This window comes from Cyprinus carpio, chromosome A16 (assembly GCF_018340385.1).
Source record: "Cyprinus carpio isolate SPL01 chromosome A16, ASM1834038v1, whole genome shotgun sequence".
Taxonomy (NCBI): Eukaryota; Metazoa; Chordata; class Actinopteri; order Cypriniformes; family Cyprinidae; genus Cyprinus; species Cyprinus carpio.
In genome coordinates, this window is record NC_056587.1 from 9,125,559 (window position 1) to 9,138,659 (window position 13,101).

Consider the following 13,101-nt stretch of genomic DNA (forward strand, 5'->3'; position numbering starts at 1 on the left):
GTACATTAAGTAAGTCAGAGTGATACATTGAATAAATGTGTAAGATGTATTGAATAAATGATTAAATGCATGAACAAATCAACAAAATACATTGAGTACTGGATGTGAATTGCTAAAACGAATAGTCAGTGACAAGCAACTCAATGAATGGATAAGTTATATACTGAGTAAGTAAAAGAATGAGTGAGTTAGTGAATGAATGAGTGATAAAACTAAATGAGTGAGTGAGCCCTTTTGCGTGATGTGTATCTTCTCACTCGATCCATGTTTCACTCGACGGGAGTAAAAGAGCCTCACTAAAAGAGATAAATGCCTTCACTCATGCTAAATGGCAGGGAAATGTCAATGCATTGTCCAAGCCGGTGTCACCTTTAGTCACGCCTCATTTACATACCTCACAGATCTGGCCAATCTGAAGTAATCTCATGGAAAGGGTGCATGCTGATAGGCTATTGTATACATGACCGCTGAGGGATATTTACGCCCTGCTGCCTGCTAAAAGACTGTTATCGGGATTCATTAGTAAGCAGAGGTTTTCATTTGTGTTTCTCTGAACATATAGACCAGGGCACTCAAGCTGTAAGGGCAACCTGGATCTGTCATGACCGCACCGATATTAAAAGTCTAAAAACTGTTAGCAAAAAGTATGTCTGGAAATAGTGGTGTGAATGGCTCGAAGAGAGGTGATTTAGCTCCTACAAAATGGCCCAATTACGTGCACTTATAAAAGCAGAGATCACGGATACTAATTCAGCTTTTAGCTTTTGTGGTCCTTTCTGTTTTTACCAATTTCATTCTTTTTCTCCATTCCCTTTTTTTCACCGAATTAAGTAGGCTTTCTGAGTCCTTTTCTGAGGCAAGGGTTACAAAGGCAAGGATGAAAACACATTACATATCATGTTAAACAAGGGGGACAGAGACTCATCACTTAAAGGGATTTCAATTTTGAGTGATAGTGACGGCTGCGATGGAAAAAACAAAGGTTATTACATAAAAGGATCTTTAAAAAGAAATTGAAATAAGGTGTAATCAGTTAAAAAGGGTTTCAGAAAGACTGATGACGCCAGTATAAATATATTCCAAAGATGATAAAAGCTAAGCAGCATGAAAAGAGACTGCTCCACTGCTAGCACGGACACCAAGGTTGTGTTTAACATATTTACCACTTACCAGCGCTACAAGAGAACCATTAATGTATATGGAATGTGTCTGATGAACTTAATGTCAGAGAAGGAGTGCTCAATAAGTTAATTCTGGTACTTTTGCTAAAAAAAAAAAAGGAAAAGAAAAAAAGCAGCAGCTGCAATGTAATAAAAATGGGGAAGAACTTTAAAACGATCATTATGAAACTTTATATGATGCTTAGCAGATGCTACAATCTGGGGAAAAAAGGCTGTCACTGGGACAGTAGCTTTTCAAAAGATACTAATATGTACTTTTAAGGTAGTAAAATGCACCCTTCAGGAGTAAATAAGGTAATAAGGTGTACCTTTACAAAGGGTACCATCTCAGTGACAGCTTGTGACCCTTTTTTTCTGAGAGTGTATAAAGGTTTGTTCGTGTTATTATGAAAGACTGTTTCCACAGTAAATAAAAAATAAATAAAACAAGCAATTATGATATTAAGTTTAAAATGAAAAAAATATATATAATGTCACTTATGAGACAGTTACAGCTTCTAGAAAAAAAGTCAACAATGTGACATCTATCCATTGCAACCTGCGAAAAAAAAGTCACATTGTGAAATATAAAGGGATTCAATTGCAGAAAAGTCACAATTTTGAAGGAAATACAAGAAAAAAGGTTGCCGTTACAAGATAATAAAGCCATATTGTGATATATAAAGTTGCAATTTTCAGTAAGCTACAATTTTAATTATAAGATTTTAAGTCTATATTGCGAGAAATGGACATATAGTTAAAATGAAGTCAGTTATTAGAATTAGTCATATTGGGACATATAAAGTCAAATCAAAATGTAAAAAATAAATCAAAATAAACCAAAATAAAATTTTATCTATGTGATCACTGATAACTATGAGATGAATTAAATGTTAAGCATTGTATAAGGCAATGAAGTTTTATAATAAGTTTATTATAAGAATGTTTAACTGTGAAATATGAAGACACAACTGCAAGTAGTCAAACTTTTTATGTACAAAGTGACAAACTCACAATTAAAGGATATAAAACTGAGAATGAAGTCAAGTTTTTGGAGATATAAAGTTGCAAATACAATAACCGAAGTCTCTTTTGCATGATATATATAGTATATAGTCACATATAGTCACAATTATGAGAAATAATTTTAATTTTGAAATATAAAGTTGCAATAAAATATCAATTGTCAGTTGTTGTTGTTTACATTGCTTAAATAAAAGAAAATATCCTGTGCATCCCAGCAATATCTTCAAGTCTTCAAACTAATCTTCTTAAGTAATGTGTGCCAATGAATTTTTAAAAGATCTGTTAATGACTTCCAATGAAGCGGTGTCTGCGCTCACCTCGAGTTCCATTGAAGAAGAGTGTTTGTCTGCGTGGGTTCTGGATGACCACGATTGAGCCGTCATAGTTCTGGAGACGACAGGAGATCTGTGCCGTCCCCCCCTCCAGCACGGTCACGTTCTCAGCCTGCACGGCCTGCCCCCGCGCTGAAAGAAAGAGGGGTAAGAGAGTTAATGCAGAACTCTCATTTTGTGAAATTAATCATTTCTGAAGATATTTTTTGATGGACAGAAGGAGACAAGAAGGCACATGGAGCAATTTTGAAGATAGAAATACCTCTGTGACCAATTAACACCTCGCTCACGCAACTACCTTTGTGCTTAGAAGTGTGAACTATGCAGAAGAGGAGAGACAGAGTGAGTGAAAAAAGCAAAATAATGAGAGACTGACAGATAGACAGAGACAGCGAAAGGAAGAAAAAGAAAGAAACGGTCCTAATTAAGTGCTGGAAAGACCAATAGTATCGTTATCTTTATCCATTACTGTGGGCTGACACACTTCTCTCTTCCATCTGCTCGGTCTGACATCCAGCTCGTGAAAGCGCCAGTAATGACGGCTTTTTTTTGTGAATGAACTCGGATCAGTCATACGCAGGGAACACAGAACATCTAATGGCACTTTCACTGCTAAATCTAACACCATGCCTTAGTTGAACGTAACATCTACTGCATGTTCTGGGCAATGCTCATGTATTGTTGATGTTTATTTTAGCACAGTATAGAGGAGGTTGGACATGAGGTCATCATGGCTGGCCCGTGCGAGCAAGCTGCAGGAAGCCTCAGCACATCATTAGCTGTGGTCTTCGTGGAGAGCCTGTCTCTGGTGGACTGTAATGATTCGCAACCCTGACACCAAGGCACCACATTCTTCACCAGAACAGACTCGATCTGATGACATCACAGCAGATCAATAGGGTAAAACTGTCACAGCTGCTGATTCACTGCGACCTGTCTTCTCCATCGCTCCACTCACCTAGCTAGGACAAGATGTCAGACATGCTCAGACTGACATGTTACAGACATGCTGTATATAGCTTAAGCTTGGAACAGTTGATGGAGTACTGTGTAGGTGACTCATTTCACACTATAATAATAATAATAATAATAATAATATTGAGAAAGTGAAGGGTCTATAGGCACTTATGTTCCAAGGGTTTGTTTTTATTATAACTCACCCCCCCCCTCCCCCGCCTTCCTGTTATATAAATATATAATATATATTATATATAATCACGGTAAAACTGTCTTGGAAACTTTTCCTCACCAATTTCTAATTTGTTTCTGCACGAGGGACAACTGTCCCTCAGTGTCATTTCCAACAATTTTGCCACTAGTAAAGTTAGTGTACTACTTGTTTACCACATTTTTTATATGATGGTCACATCAAAACTGTCTTGGAAACTTTTCCCTATGAATTCATAGTTTATCTTTACCTTCAGCTCAGATCAGAATATAGAAATTAATAATAAAAAATATTAATTAAACTTATTTTAATATTATTTTAACTATCATAACATAAAAAGTTACACAACTGTAAATTATTTCAATATTTGTTATGTAAAAATATTAATTTATACTCAAATTACAACTGTCCCTCTGTGTCATTTACACCATAACCAATAATTTTGCCACTGGAAAAGTTAGTGAACTTGCGCAGGATGCGCTGTTTTCTTTCAAATCAAAGCGTAAATATACATAGAAAACAAATCCTTGTGGTGCGGCTGAGGCTTACGCTGCCTGCGTACAGCTCATATTTGCCAAAATGGCTCTATGCTGATGTGGAGTGACACAGAGGAGACAAATTGTTGAATAAAGTCATTGTTTTGTTTTATTCACATACAAAAAGTAATGTTGTCGCTTCATAACGTTACGGTTGAACCACTGAAGGCAGATGGACTATTCTGATGATGCTTTTCATACTTTTCTGGACCTTGAAAGTGTATTTTACTTGGCAGTCTATGGGACAGTCAAAAGCCTCCCTGTTTTCATCAAAAATATCTTAAATTGTGTTCCGAAGACAAACAAAGCTTTTACGGGTTTGGAACGACTTGTGATTAATGTGACAAAGTGATTCATGCCAAAATTTTCATTTTGGGCTGGAGTATCCCTTTAACAACTACCTTACTAACTATCAATAAGCAGCAAATTAGGAGTTTGTTCGGGGAAAACTCTTGGTTAATAGTGATTCTAAAGTGTTACCGAAATATTTAATGGTGTGTTTATGCTACATAAAATTCTTAATAGCTATGAAATTAGCCTTAACAAGAGTTGGCAATTTTATTCCAAAAATTTTATTTCCACCACAGTGGAATGCATGCATCAATGCACTTGAGATGTGACGGAAATGACAGTGTGATGAAAATTCATGACTTTTCATGACTTTCTTCTGCAATGCATGTTTATCCAATGTTGTACCATTGCAAGTGTACAAATTAACCAAAAATATTTTTATTTTTATTTTTTTTTCCATCAGGACATCCTGTTTATAGACCAGAGGCAAAACATCTCTTAGAGGAATGATTAGGATTACTATGGAGTTTTTTGCTGAAAAGAGACAAAAGACAAAGTTCAGGAGGGAAATATAGGAGAGTCTATAAAGGCGCTAGAAGGCATCCTTCATCACCTGTTGGCCCACTCGTCTGGCTTTATTTAAGTTTAATCCTGTCAAGCTCTATCCATCTAAGAGTACCCTTGTCTTAAATTCAGCGTGGAGGGAAAGCGGGTAAATAAAACATTGACAGGTGAGGTATTGAGCTGAAATCAGGAGGCAAGAACAGGGAAGAAAATGGGAGACAGTGACTGAGGACGTCCTGGAATTTTGCACAGTTGCCATTGTAATTGTAGTCATTATTATTTCTGTCCTCTGCATCAATATTGTGATTCATATCACGACAATCAGCACCGCCATTGCTATCCCAATTATTATTCTAATGACTGTTATTACTCAGCACTCAGGCGTCCGCAGACTTGGCCGCCATTGTTTTAATGGCTCCTAATTGTTCCAACAGCACTATACATCAAGAGAAGGTCTGTGAATGCATGGGAGGCAATTAAAAACCTAATTCAAACCTAACAGAACTCAAACAAGTGTGGCCAAATTCCCAACAAAAGTAGCTAAATGTGTTTGATTGAGAAGTCAAACAAAAGACGGCTAATTGAGCATCCGTTAAATGCACTCCGCCGCACGCCAGCTGACTCCTCTTCATGTAAATGACCGAAATGAAGGGACGCGAACGGGAAAACAAATGGCATGGAGGGAGGGGAGGGTGCCGTGACGCCAATACGGCATTCGAGAAACTTGCCAACTCGCTGACGGGATGTAGAGGAAGGCACAGGGCAGGAGAAAGACAGCTGCGGGTTCATTTGCAGCTGTCAGGAAAATAGCGGAGGGGCCGTCAAGTCCGCTACACAGGCTTGAGCAATACAACTTGCGTGGGAGTCGTATCTGCATTGTGGGCATGGACGTTTATGAGCACCGACGACAGGGCGAAAACATCAAGAAACTGCAGATGGATTCATCTTGACCCTATTGCAATCAAACCATAATAAAATACACAACATGCTCACAATTGGATTAGGTGTGAAATTGAAGAGATCGATAACAGGCTGGCGTACTACTGGTGCTATGAGAAGCAAATAAGTAAAATTGGTTGGAGGGGTGGTGGTGGTGGTGGGACGTGGAGAAGAACTTCATGATTTGGCCAGATGAGGGCGATGTATCAATACACACAAATTGTACAAATCCTTATCCTGAAGAAAATAGGTAGAATGAGCGAATAAATTAAATTAAATTAAAGAGTAAATAAAAAATATATAAATAAATAAAATTCATCTAAATACATATCATGACAGTTCAACAGTAGAGTAAGATGAGGAAAGCTTACACTCTTGATCCTAGACTTAATGGTTAATATTTACTTTTTATCTGAACATCAACATTTTTTGAGGTTTATTCCATCTGAAAAGTTTTTTGGCTAATAATGTAATTGTTTATCATTTGATAATCGGGAACTGTGAATTTACATTATTTTAGGGATTAAGTTAATGTATTGTTATTAAGTGTTTAAAATTAAGTTGTTAATGGAAGATATATAGACACAGTAACTCATTTAGATTTGTACAGTAACAAATGTCCTTTTTGTTGTAAAAACAAGTTAAAGATAGACCCTTGGTGTTTGATAAGTTTACGATGAGTAGGGGGTCATTTTACCTGTTCACCCAGGAACAGTTCACCCAAAAATCAAACCAATATGACTTATACTTTCTTCTGCAGAACACACACACAGAGAGAGAGAGAGAGAGAGAGAGAGAGAGAGAGAGAGAGAGAAGAACATCTGAACTGTTATTGTCCCTTCAATGAAAGTCAATGGGATTCAAAACAACTGCTTTGAACCCCAGTAATTTCCAACATGAGGGTCAGGAAACAATGACAAAAAATTCAGTTTTGGGTGAACTGTCCCTTTAAGGTAGGGCATCTTTCCCTCTACTTCCCTACTAAGAAAGCAGCTGGGAATTATGGAGGTGAGTTCAATTTAGTGACTTGGTAGAAGGCCAGATACAGAGCAGGCGTATGAACAACTACCCTGCTTGAGATTAGCTAGCTGAATTGCAGTGTACAGTGGAACCACCAGACGCTCTCACACACAGAATGTAGGCATAGACACACACACACACACACACACACACACACATTTATAACTCTGAAATGAATAAGCAGACAACCAAGCAGAGATGAGGACATCCTAAGAGATCCATGTCAAAGTTTAACCATACTAGCGCTGTTGAGACATTAAGATGTCCTTTGATTCTTTCCTTTAATCCAATTTAATTTCAGACTTTCTGCTTCGCTCTGTGAGCACCTGATATCTTCGTAAGTCATGAGTCACTCATCACAGTGTTTTATTTTTCCAGCCATGATTCTCCACAACCTGAAGCTCCCAGACGTCACCTAACTTGATGTCTCAGGTAATTAGTGAGCAAGCAGCTTTGGCTGAAAAGCTGACGGACTGAGATTCCCTGCTTCTATATCTTTATATATCTCTTTCTTTCACTCTGTGGTGTAAAATTAAAACTATCTCTCTGAAGAATCTTGCTTTATGTCAATCATACGTGGTTAAAAAAACATTCATGCCATAAATAAAACATAATCCCTTGCAAATCCCCTCTCTCCTTTTTATCTCAATCTGTCACTCTCTTATTCCTGGTCTTTCCCAGTTCCATCTCCCTGAGAACCTTGTCTTTTCTCCAATCCGGCATAGTTCTATCCCCTGCCCTTCTTTTCTTTGTTCTTTTCTTTTCCCCGCTTTCTGCTCCTGTCTAAAACTCATAATTCCCTCTCCTACCGCATGCTTTTCCTCACTAATCTCATTCTCTTCTGCTTTTACACCTACACAGTCTCCCCCACCTCCTCCTTAACATCAAACCCCGTCTCTTTCCTTCATTTTCCCCTTGTTTTTCTTGTCTGCAGCCCCTTAACCCTCACACTAAGCTACCTTGTCCTCTGGAACTTCATCTGTCACTTGCTTCCTCTGGTTTTCTCCTTGTAACCTTCCCTAACTTTTCCTCCATGTCTCTTCTACTTTAAATTTTCTTAACTTTCCTTTTCTTTATCTCCCTACCATGGATTCTTCATCATCTCTTTCGTGTCTCTCACTTTGCTATCTCTCCGGCAAGGGGCCTGTTTATTTCCATCTCTCTCCTTCAGAAATGTGATTTGCTTTGCAGCTCAGTCTCGCAGTGTAATCATCCTGCTTTGTCCAGGCGGGCGAGAGAGAGTGGAAGAAAGGAGGAGCAGAGGGAAAATGGAAGGAGGGAGTGAAAAGGACACGCAAAAAGCAAAGAGAGGAGAAAATGGACTGAACATCCATCTCATGTCTCTTTGTTCCACTCGTCTAATTACATCCATGTTCTTGCCTTCATATATTCTCTCTCATCCATATCCTTATTCTAAAGCTGCACAGTACAAAATCAAGAGTTCGTTTAACATAAAAAATAATGAAGGACACGCAAATGGCTTTCTTGAATGCATTTACTTAATTAGTAATTATTTTAAGTAAATGTCTTGACTGAACTGGAAATGTCGAACTGGAATGACTTAAAATCTGCCATCATTGTAATAATTGGCTATTTAGATTGAAGGTTCATGGAGTCATTTTTTCCCTTCATTAAATAGTTTAACACAAAGAACTGAATAGACATTTTTTTTTATATAAATTCTCCAGACATTTCAGTCACCTAAAAAAAGAAATTTAATTTTATATGGAGCAGGTTTACCATTTCACCATTTTGAGATCACATGACCAGCTGAATAACACTCAATGTAGTCCTGCAACATCACTGTTAATAGACAATTTTACTTTTGGAATCAAAATTGATACATCCACACCACTAGGTGTCAGTAAAAGGCCCAAATGACAATGTTAACAAAAAAGTTATTGTTTCAAGATTATGTATCAATGGCAATGCTGATTGTTTCCTCTATTGCTATTGGTTTAAACTGTGCAATTTTAAGCGCTTCATCGCATTTTCTATGAGAAAAGATTGTCATGAAGCACCTCAACAGGGGTAACTAACTGATCATTTTAACAGAACTAACTTGAATACCCATTTTTTCTTCAGCTATGCTTTGACTTAAAGGGATAGATTGCCTACAAACTAAAATATTTAGTGAAAATAAGACACATTGAAAATCGTCTTTTTTTCCATACAATGAAAGTCAACGGGGTCTGTTGCTTGGATCCCAACGTTCTTCAAAATATTATTATTTCATGTCTTACAGAAGAAATGAAGTCATGCAGGCTTGGAATAACATAAGGATGAGTAAATTGACAGAATCTTCATTTTTGGGCATACTATTCCTTTACAAAATAGGAAGCAAAAGAAAATATTGGTTATTTTCTTACAAGTATTTACTGATCTAAGATTTTTTTTAAAGTGTGTCCTGAATCTTCAAACATTTTTCTCTTCATTGTTTAATTTTTTGTTCATGATGTTTATTCTTTCGTCTCCTGTTCCCTCGCTCCATCTGTGATTTCGGGAATTTACAGGGCAATTACACCAGGCTAGCCTGGGAGAGTTAGCCTATGGCCAGCGCAGAAATCCAAACAGCCACAATTCTTTGCATCCACAAACTCATCCTGTCAACCTGGCTCCCATCCCCAACAGCATCTCACATTCAACTGCTAGAGAAAAAAATGCTTTATTGGTGAGAATCACATCTCAGCTTATTCTGCCAAGTATCAATGGCAATGCTGATTGTTTCCTCTATTGCTATTGGTTTAAACTGTGCAATTTTAAGCGCTTCATCGCATTTTCTATGAGAAAAGATTGTCATGAAGTGCCTCAACAGGGGTAACTAACTGATCATTTTAACAGAACTAACTTGAATACCCATTTTTTTCTTCAGCTATGCTTTGACTTAAAGGGATAGATTGCCTACAAACTAAAATATTTAGTGAAAATAAGACACATTGAAAATCGTCTTTTTTTCCATACAATGAAAGTCAACGGGGTCTGTTGCTTGGATCCCAACGTTCTTCAAAATATTATTATTTCATGTCTTACAGAAGAAATGAAGTCATGCAGGCTTGGAATAACATAAGGGTGAGTAAATTGACAGAATCTTCATTTTTGGCATACTATTCCTTTACAAAATAGGAAGCAAAAGAAAATATTGGTTATTTTCTTACAAGTATTTACTGATCTAAGATTTTTTTTAAAGTGTGTCCTGAATCTTCAAACATTTTTCTCTTCATTGTTTCATTGTCTGTTCATGATGTTTATTCTTTCGTCTCCTGTTCCCTCGCTCCATCTGTGATTTCTTGCTCCTGTTCTCCCTTATCTCTTCCCCTCACCATAACCACTGCGCTCTCTTTCTTTTGACCTTCATGTTTTACGCTGCTCTTTTCTTTCACCATATTACGGCATATTACTCTCTCCTCACTCCATTTCATCCTCTTTTCCCCTCCATCCATCTGTTCGTTTCTCTAGACCACTTCCTTCAGGTTATTCTGTCCTTGGTATCCTTGGTTTCTTGATGTGTGTGTGTGTGGACATTTGCTTGTTTTTTTGAGCAGTACTGAGTCCCGTGTGTGTTCCTGACACACTGTCTTGAAGCACTGCAGAGACATTTACAGTCGGGCATCACAAAGGGGGCTTACGGGAATTTTACAGGGCAATTACACCAGGCTAGCCTGGGAGAGTTAGCCTATGGCCAGCGCAGAAATCCAAACAGCCACAATTCTTTGCATCCACAAACTCATCCTGTCAACCTGGCTCCCATCCCCAACAGCATCTCACATTCAACTGCTAGAGAAAAAAATGCTTTATTGGTGAGAATTACATCTCAGCTTATTCTGCCAAGGCTCTCTCACTCACACACATACACACATGCTGGTGCAAAGAATGGCTTTTTGTTGCCGAGATTATGAATATACAACAGGGTTCAAATGTCTGAGACCACTGAAATTGCTTCTATTTAGCCTTTTTCTATTTTAATAGTTTTTTCCATTACAAATTATATTATCAGCGTAACAGTTGAGTGAAACATTGAGTTGAAAATGTAATTTAATGACTTTCAGAATGTCTTAGCATTTGTACTGTATGACCCGCTTTTGCTTTAATGAAAGCAGCACTCTGGATCCACAAGTTTGTGTAAAACCTCATGATCAGGTCCTTCAGAATTGTCCAAAGCGCTAATTCTACTTCACTGGATGAACACCTGACTGTGGATTACAGTATAAATGTCACCAACTCTTTTAGTGACCTAGAAATAGCGAAATCGAATCTGAAATATTATAAAGGAAGTTATGCGAAGTATACATATTGTATACTCACGTATGTTGATATACACTGTACTACAGAGTAAACCTCAACTGCTTGATTGCTTGTATTGTCGCAAAATGTAAACTATATCATCGCCCAGTTCTAATCTGCTAAAAGCAATTATAAAGCATAAACATATTAAGATATTATAAATATTTATCTCATGATTTTCTTTAAAACTGCTTTGAAACGGTGTATTGTGAAAAGCACTATACAAATAAACTTCATGATATCAATAAGCTGATACTGACTTTCATGGTATGCAGATTTTATGCAGATTCATTAATAACACTAAAAAAGTCATAAATGCTACAAGTGAATTTAGGCATCCCAACATTATAATGTACAGCATGGACTTCAATCTGAAGTATCAACCTGAGGTAGTGAGTCACAGAGAACAGGAACAAAAATGTCCTTGTTGAGCTATAAGTGCACATACTCTGGGAAAAACAGCAATTACACCATAAAATGGCCAATCTCGGTTTTCCTTGAGGTTCCTCTTGAATACATGTTCTCTTTAACTGCAAAAGTCCCAGAGTGAATTTGAGGTTATCCTCCATAAACCACTGTCATATCTCCTTCCTTCATTTTTGCCTTTCTGTCCCTACAGAGTTTATATTCTTGCTCATTCGTCCCGTTCTCCTCATTGTTATACTGCCGTTTCCTTCCTCCCCAGTGTTCTGCACATTTTAAAGGTTGTATTAACAATTCCCTCTCAACTTCAGGCTCTTGTTTTACCACTCTCCTCTCTTCCTTTCTTTCTACAAGATGTCTGATCTCTGTGAGTTTTCCACATGCCATTACTCTTCTTTGTTTCTTCATCTTGCTCTTCCTATGTTGACAAGTTATACAAGTTATTATTCATATAAATTAGGGCTCACATGACTAACCATTTTACTAGCAGTCAAAGAAGTAGTCAAGTGTTTGCCTTCAATAAATAAGAGGCTGCATAACTCGTTTCTGCTAGTTTCCACTTTTTCTCAATCATTTTGAGAGATACAATGCAAGAAAGACATTAAACCATAGTGCATCAATTTTCCTATTATAAAAATTACATTTAAATGAATGAATAAAAAATTAATTTAATATTAATTTCCTATTATTAAATGTATTGCCATGTTGAACTTGCAGCTTTGTAGGATCACAGAACTCACTCCTCCACAGTGATTAAATTATTATCCAATCGCATGAGTTTTATCACTGAGGAACTATGTAAATGTATTTTTACAGATCAGAAACAATTACCATCCGAATAAGGTGGCAGTCTAAATTTGGTGAATTCAAGAACATCTGGCTGTTTTAACCTACTCAAGTTCACCTACTCAGATGTCACAAATTGATTGATAAGTGACTAAGAAGTAGTGCAGAATCTGACATATTTCAAAAGCTGCATAATATTACAATCGTGACACCCAAAAGATGGTAATAACCTTAAAAAATAATTATGAACAATTATTGGTAAATGGCTGATATTAAAATTCTACACTAGATGAATGAATGTGAATAAATAAATAAATGAATAAATAAATGCTAAATGTGAATTTGGCCTCAATATTGAGATTTCAAGATTAGCTAACATTTCGATTTAACAGTGTTATTAATTTATTGGTGTTTAAGTGAGCGTTAGATTATAGTAAAAGTAATGGGAAATGAACATGTACAATTAAACATCCAAAAACATTATTTAGTTCATTGATAATTAAAAAGAAAAAGTGTTTATCTAAATTGCTGCAGCAATCTAAATGTGGTCAATCTCACTGAATAGAATCTGTCAT

The 13,101-nt window shown here is 36.9% G+C and overlaps 1 protein-coding gene across 3 annotated transcripts in view; it reads right to left on the reverse strand.

The window, feature by feature from the left end:
* Positions 1 to 13,101, reverse strand: part of LOC109104745 (cell adhesion molecule 4) — a 126,614-nt gene that overhangs the window by 26,379 nt on the left and 87,134 nt on the right. For all 3 annotated transcript variants that reach the window (XM_042772451.1, XM_042772450.1, XM_042772452.1), the window contains exon 2: positions 2,504 to 2,650. In XM_042772451.1, the coding sequence (XP_042628385.1) occupies positions 2,504 to 2,650 (147 nt within the window). The remainder of the gene's footprint in view (positions 1 to 2,503; positions 2,651 to 13,101) is intronic.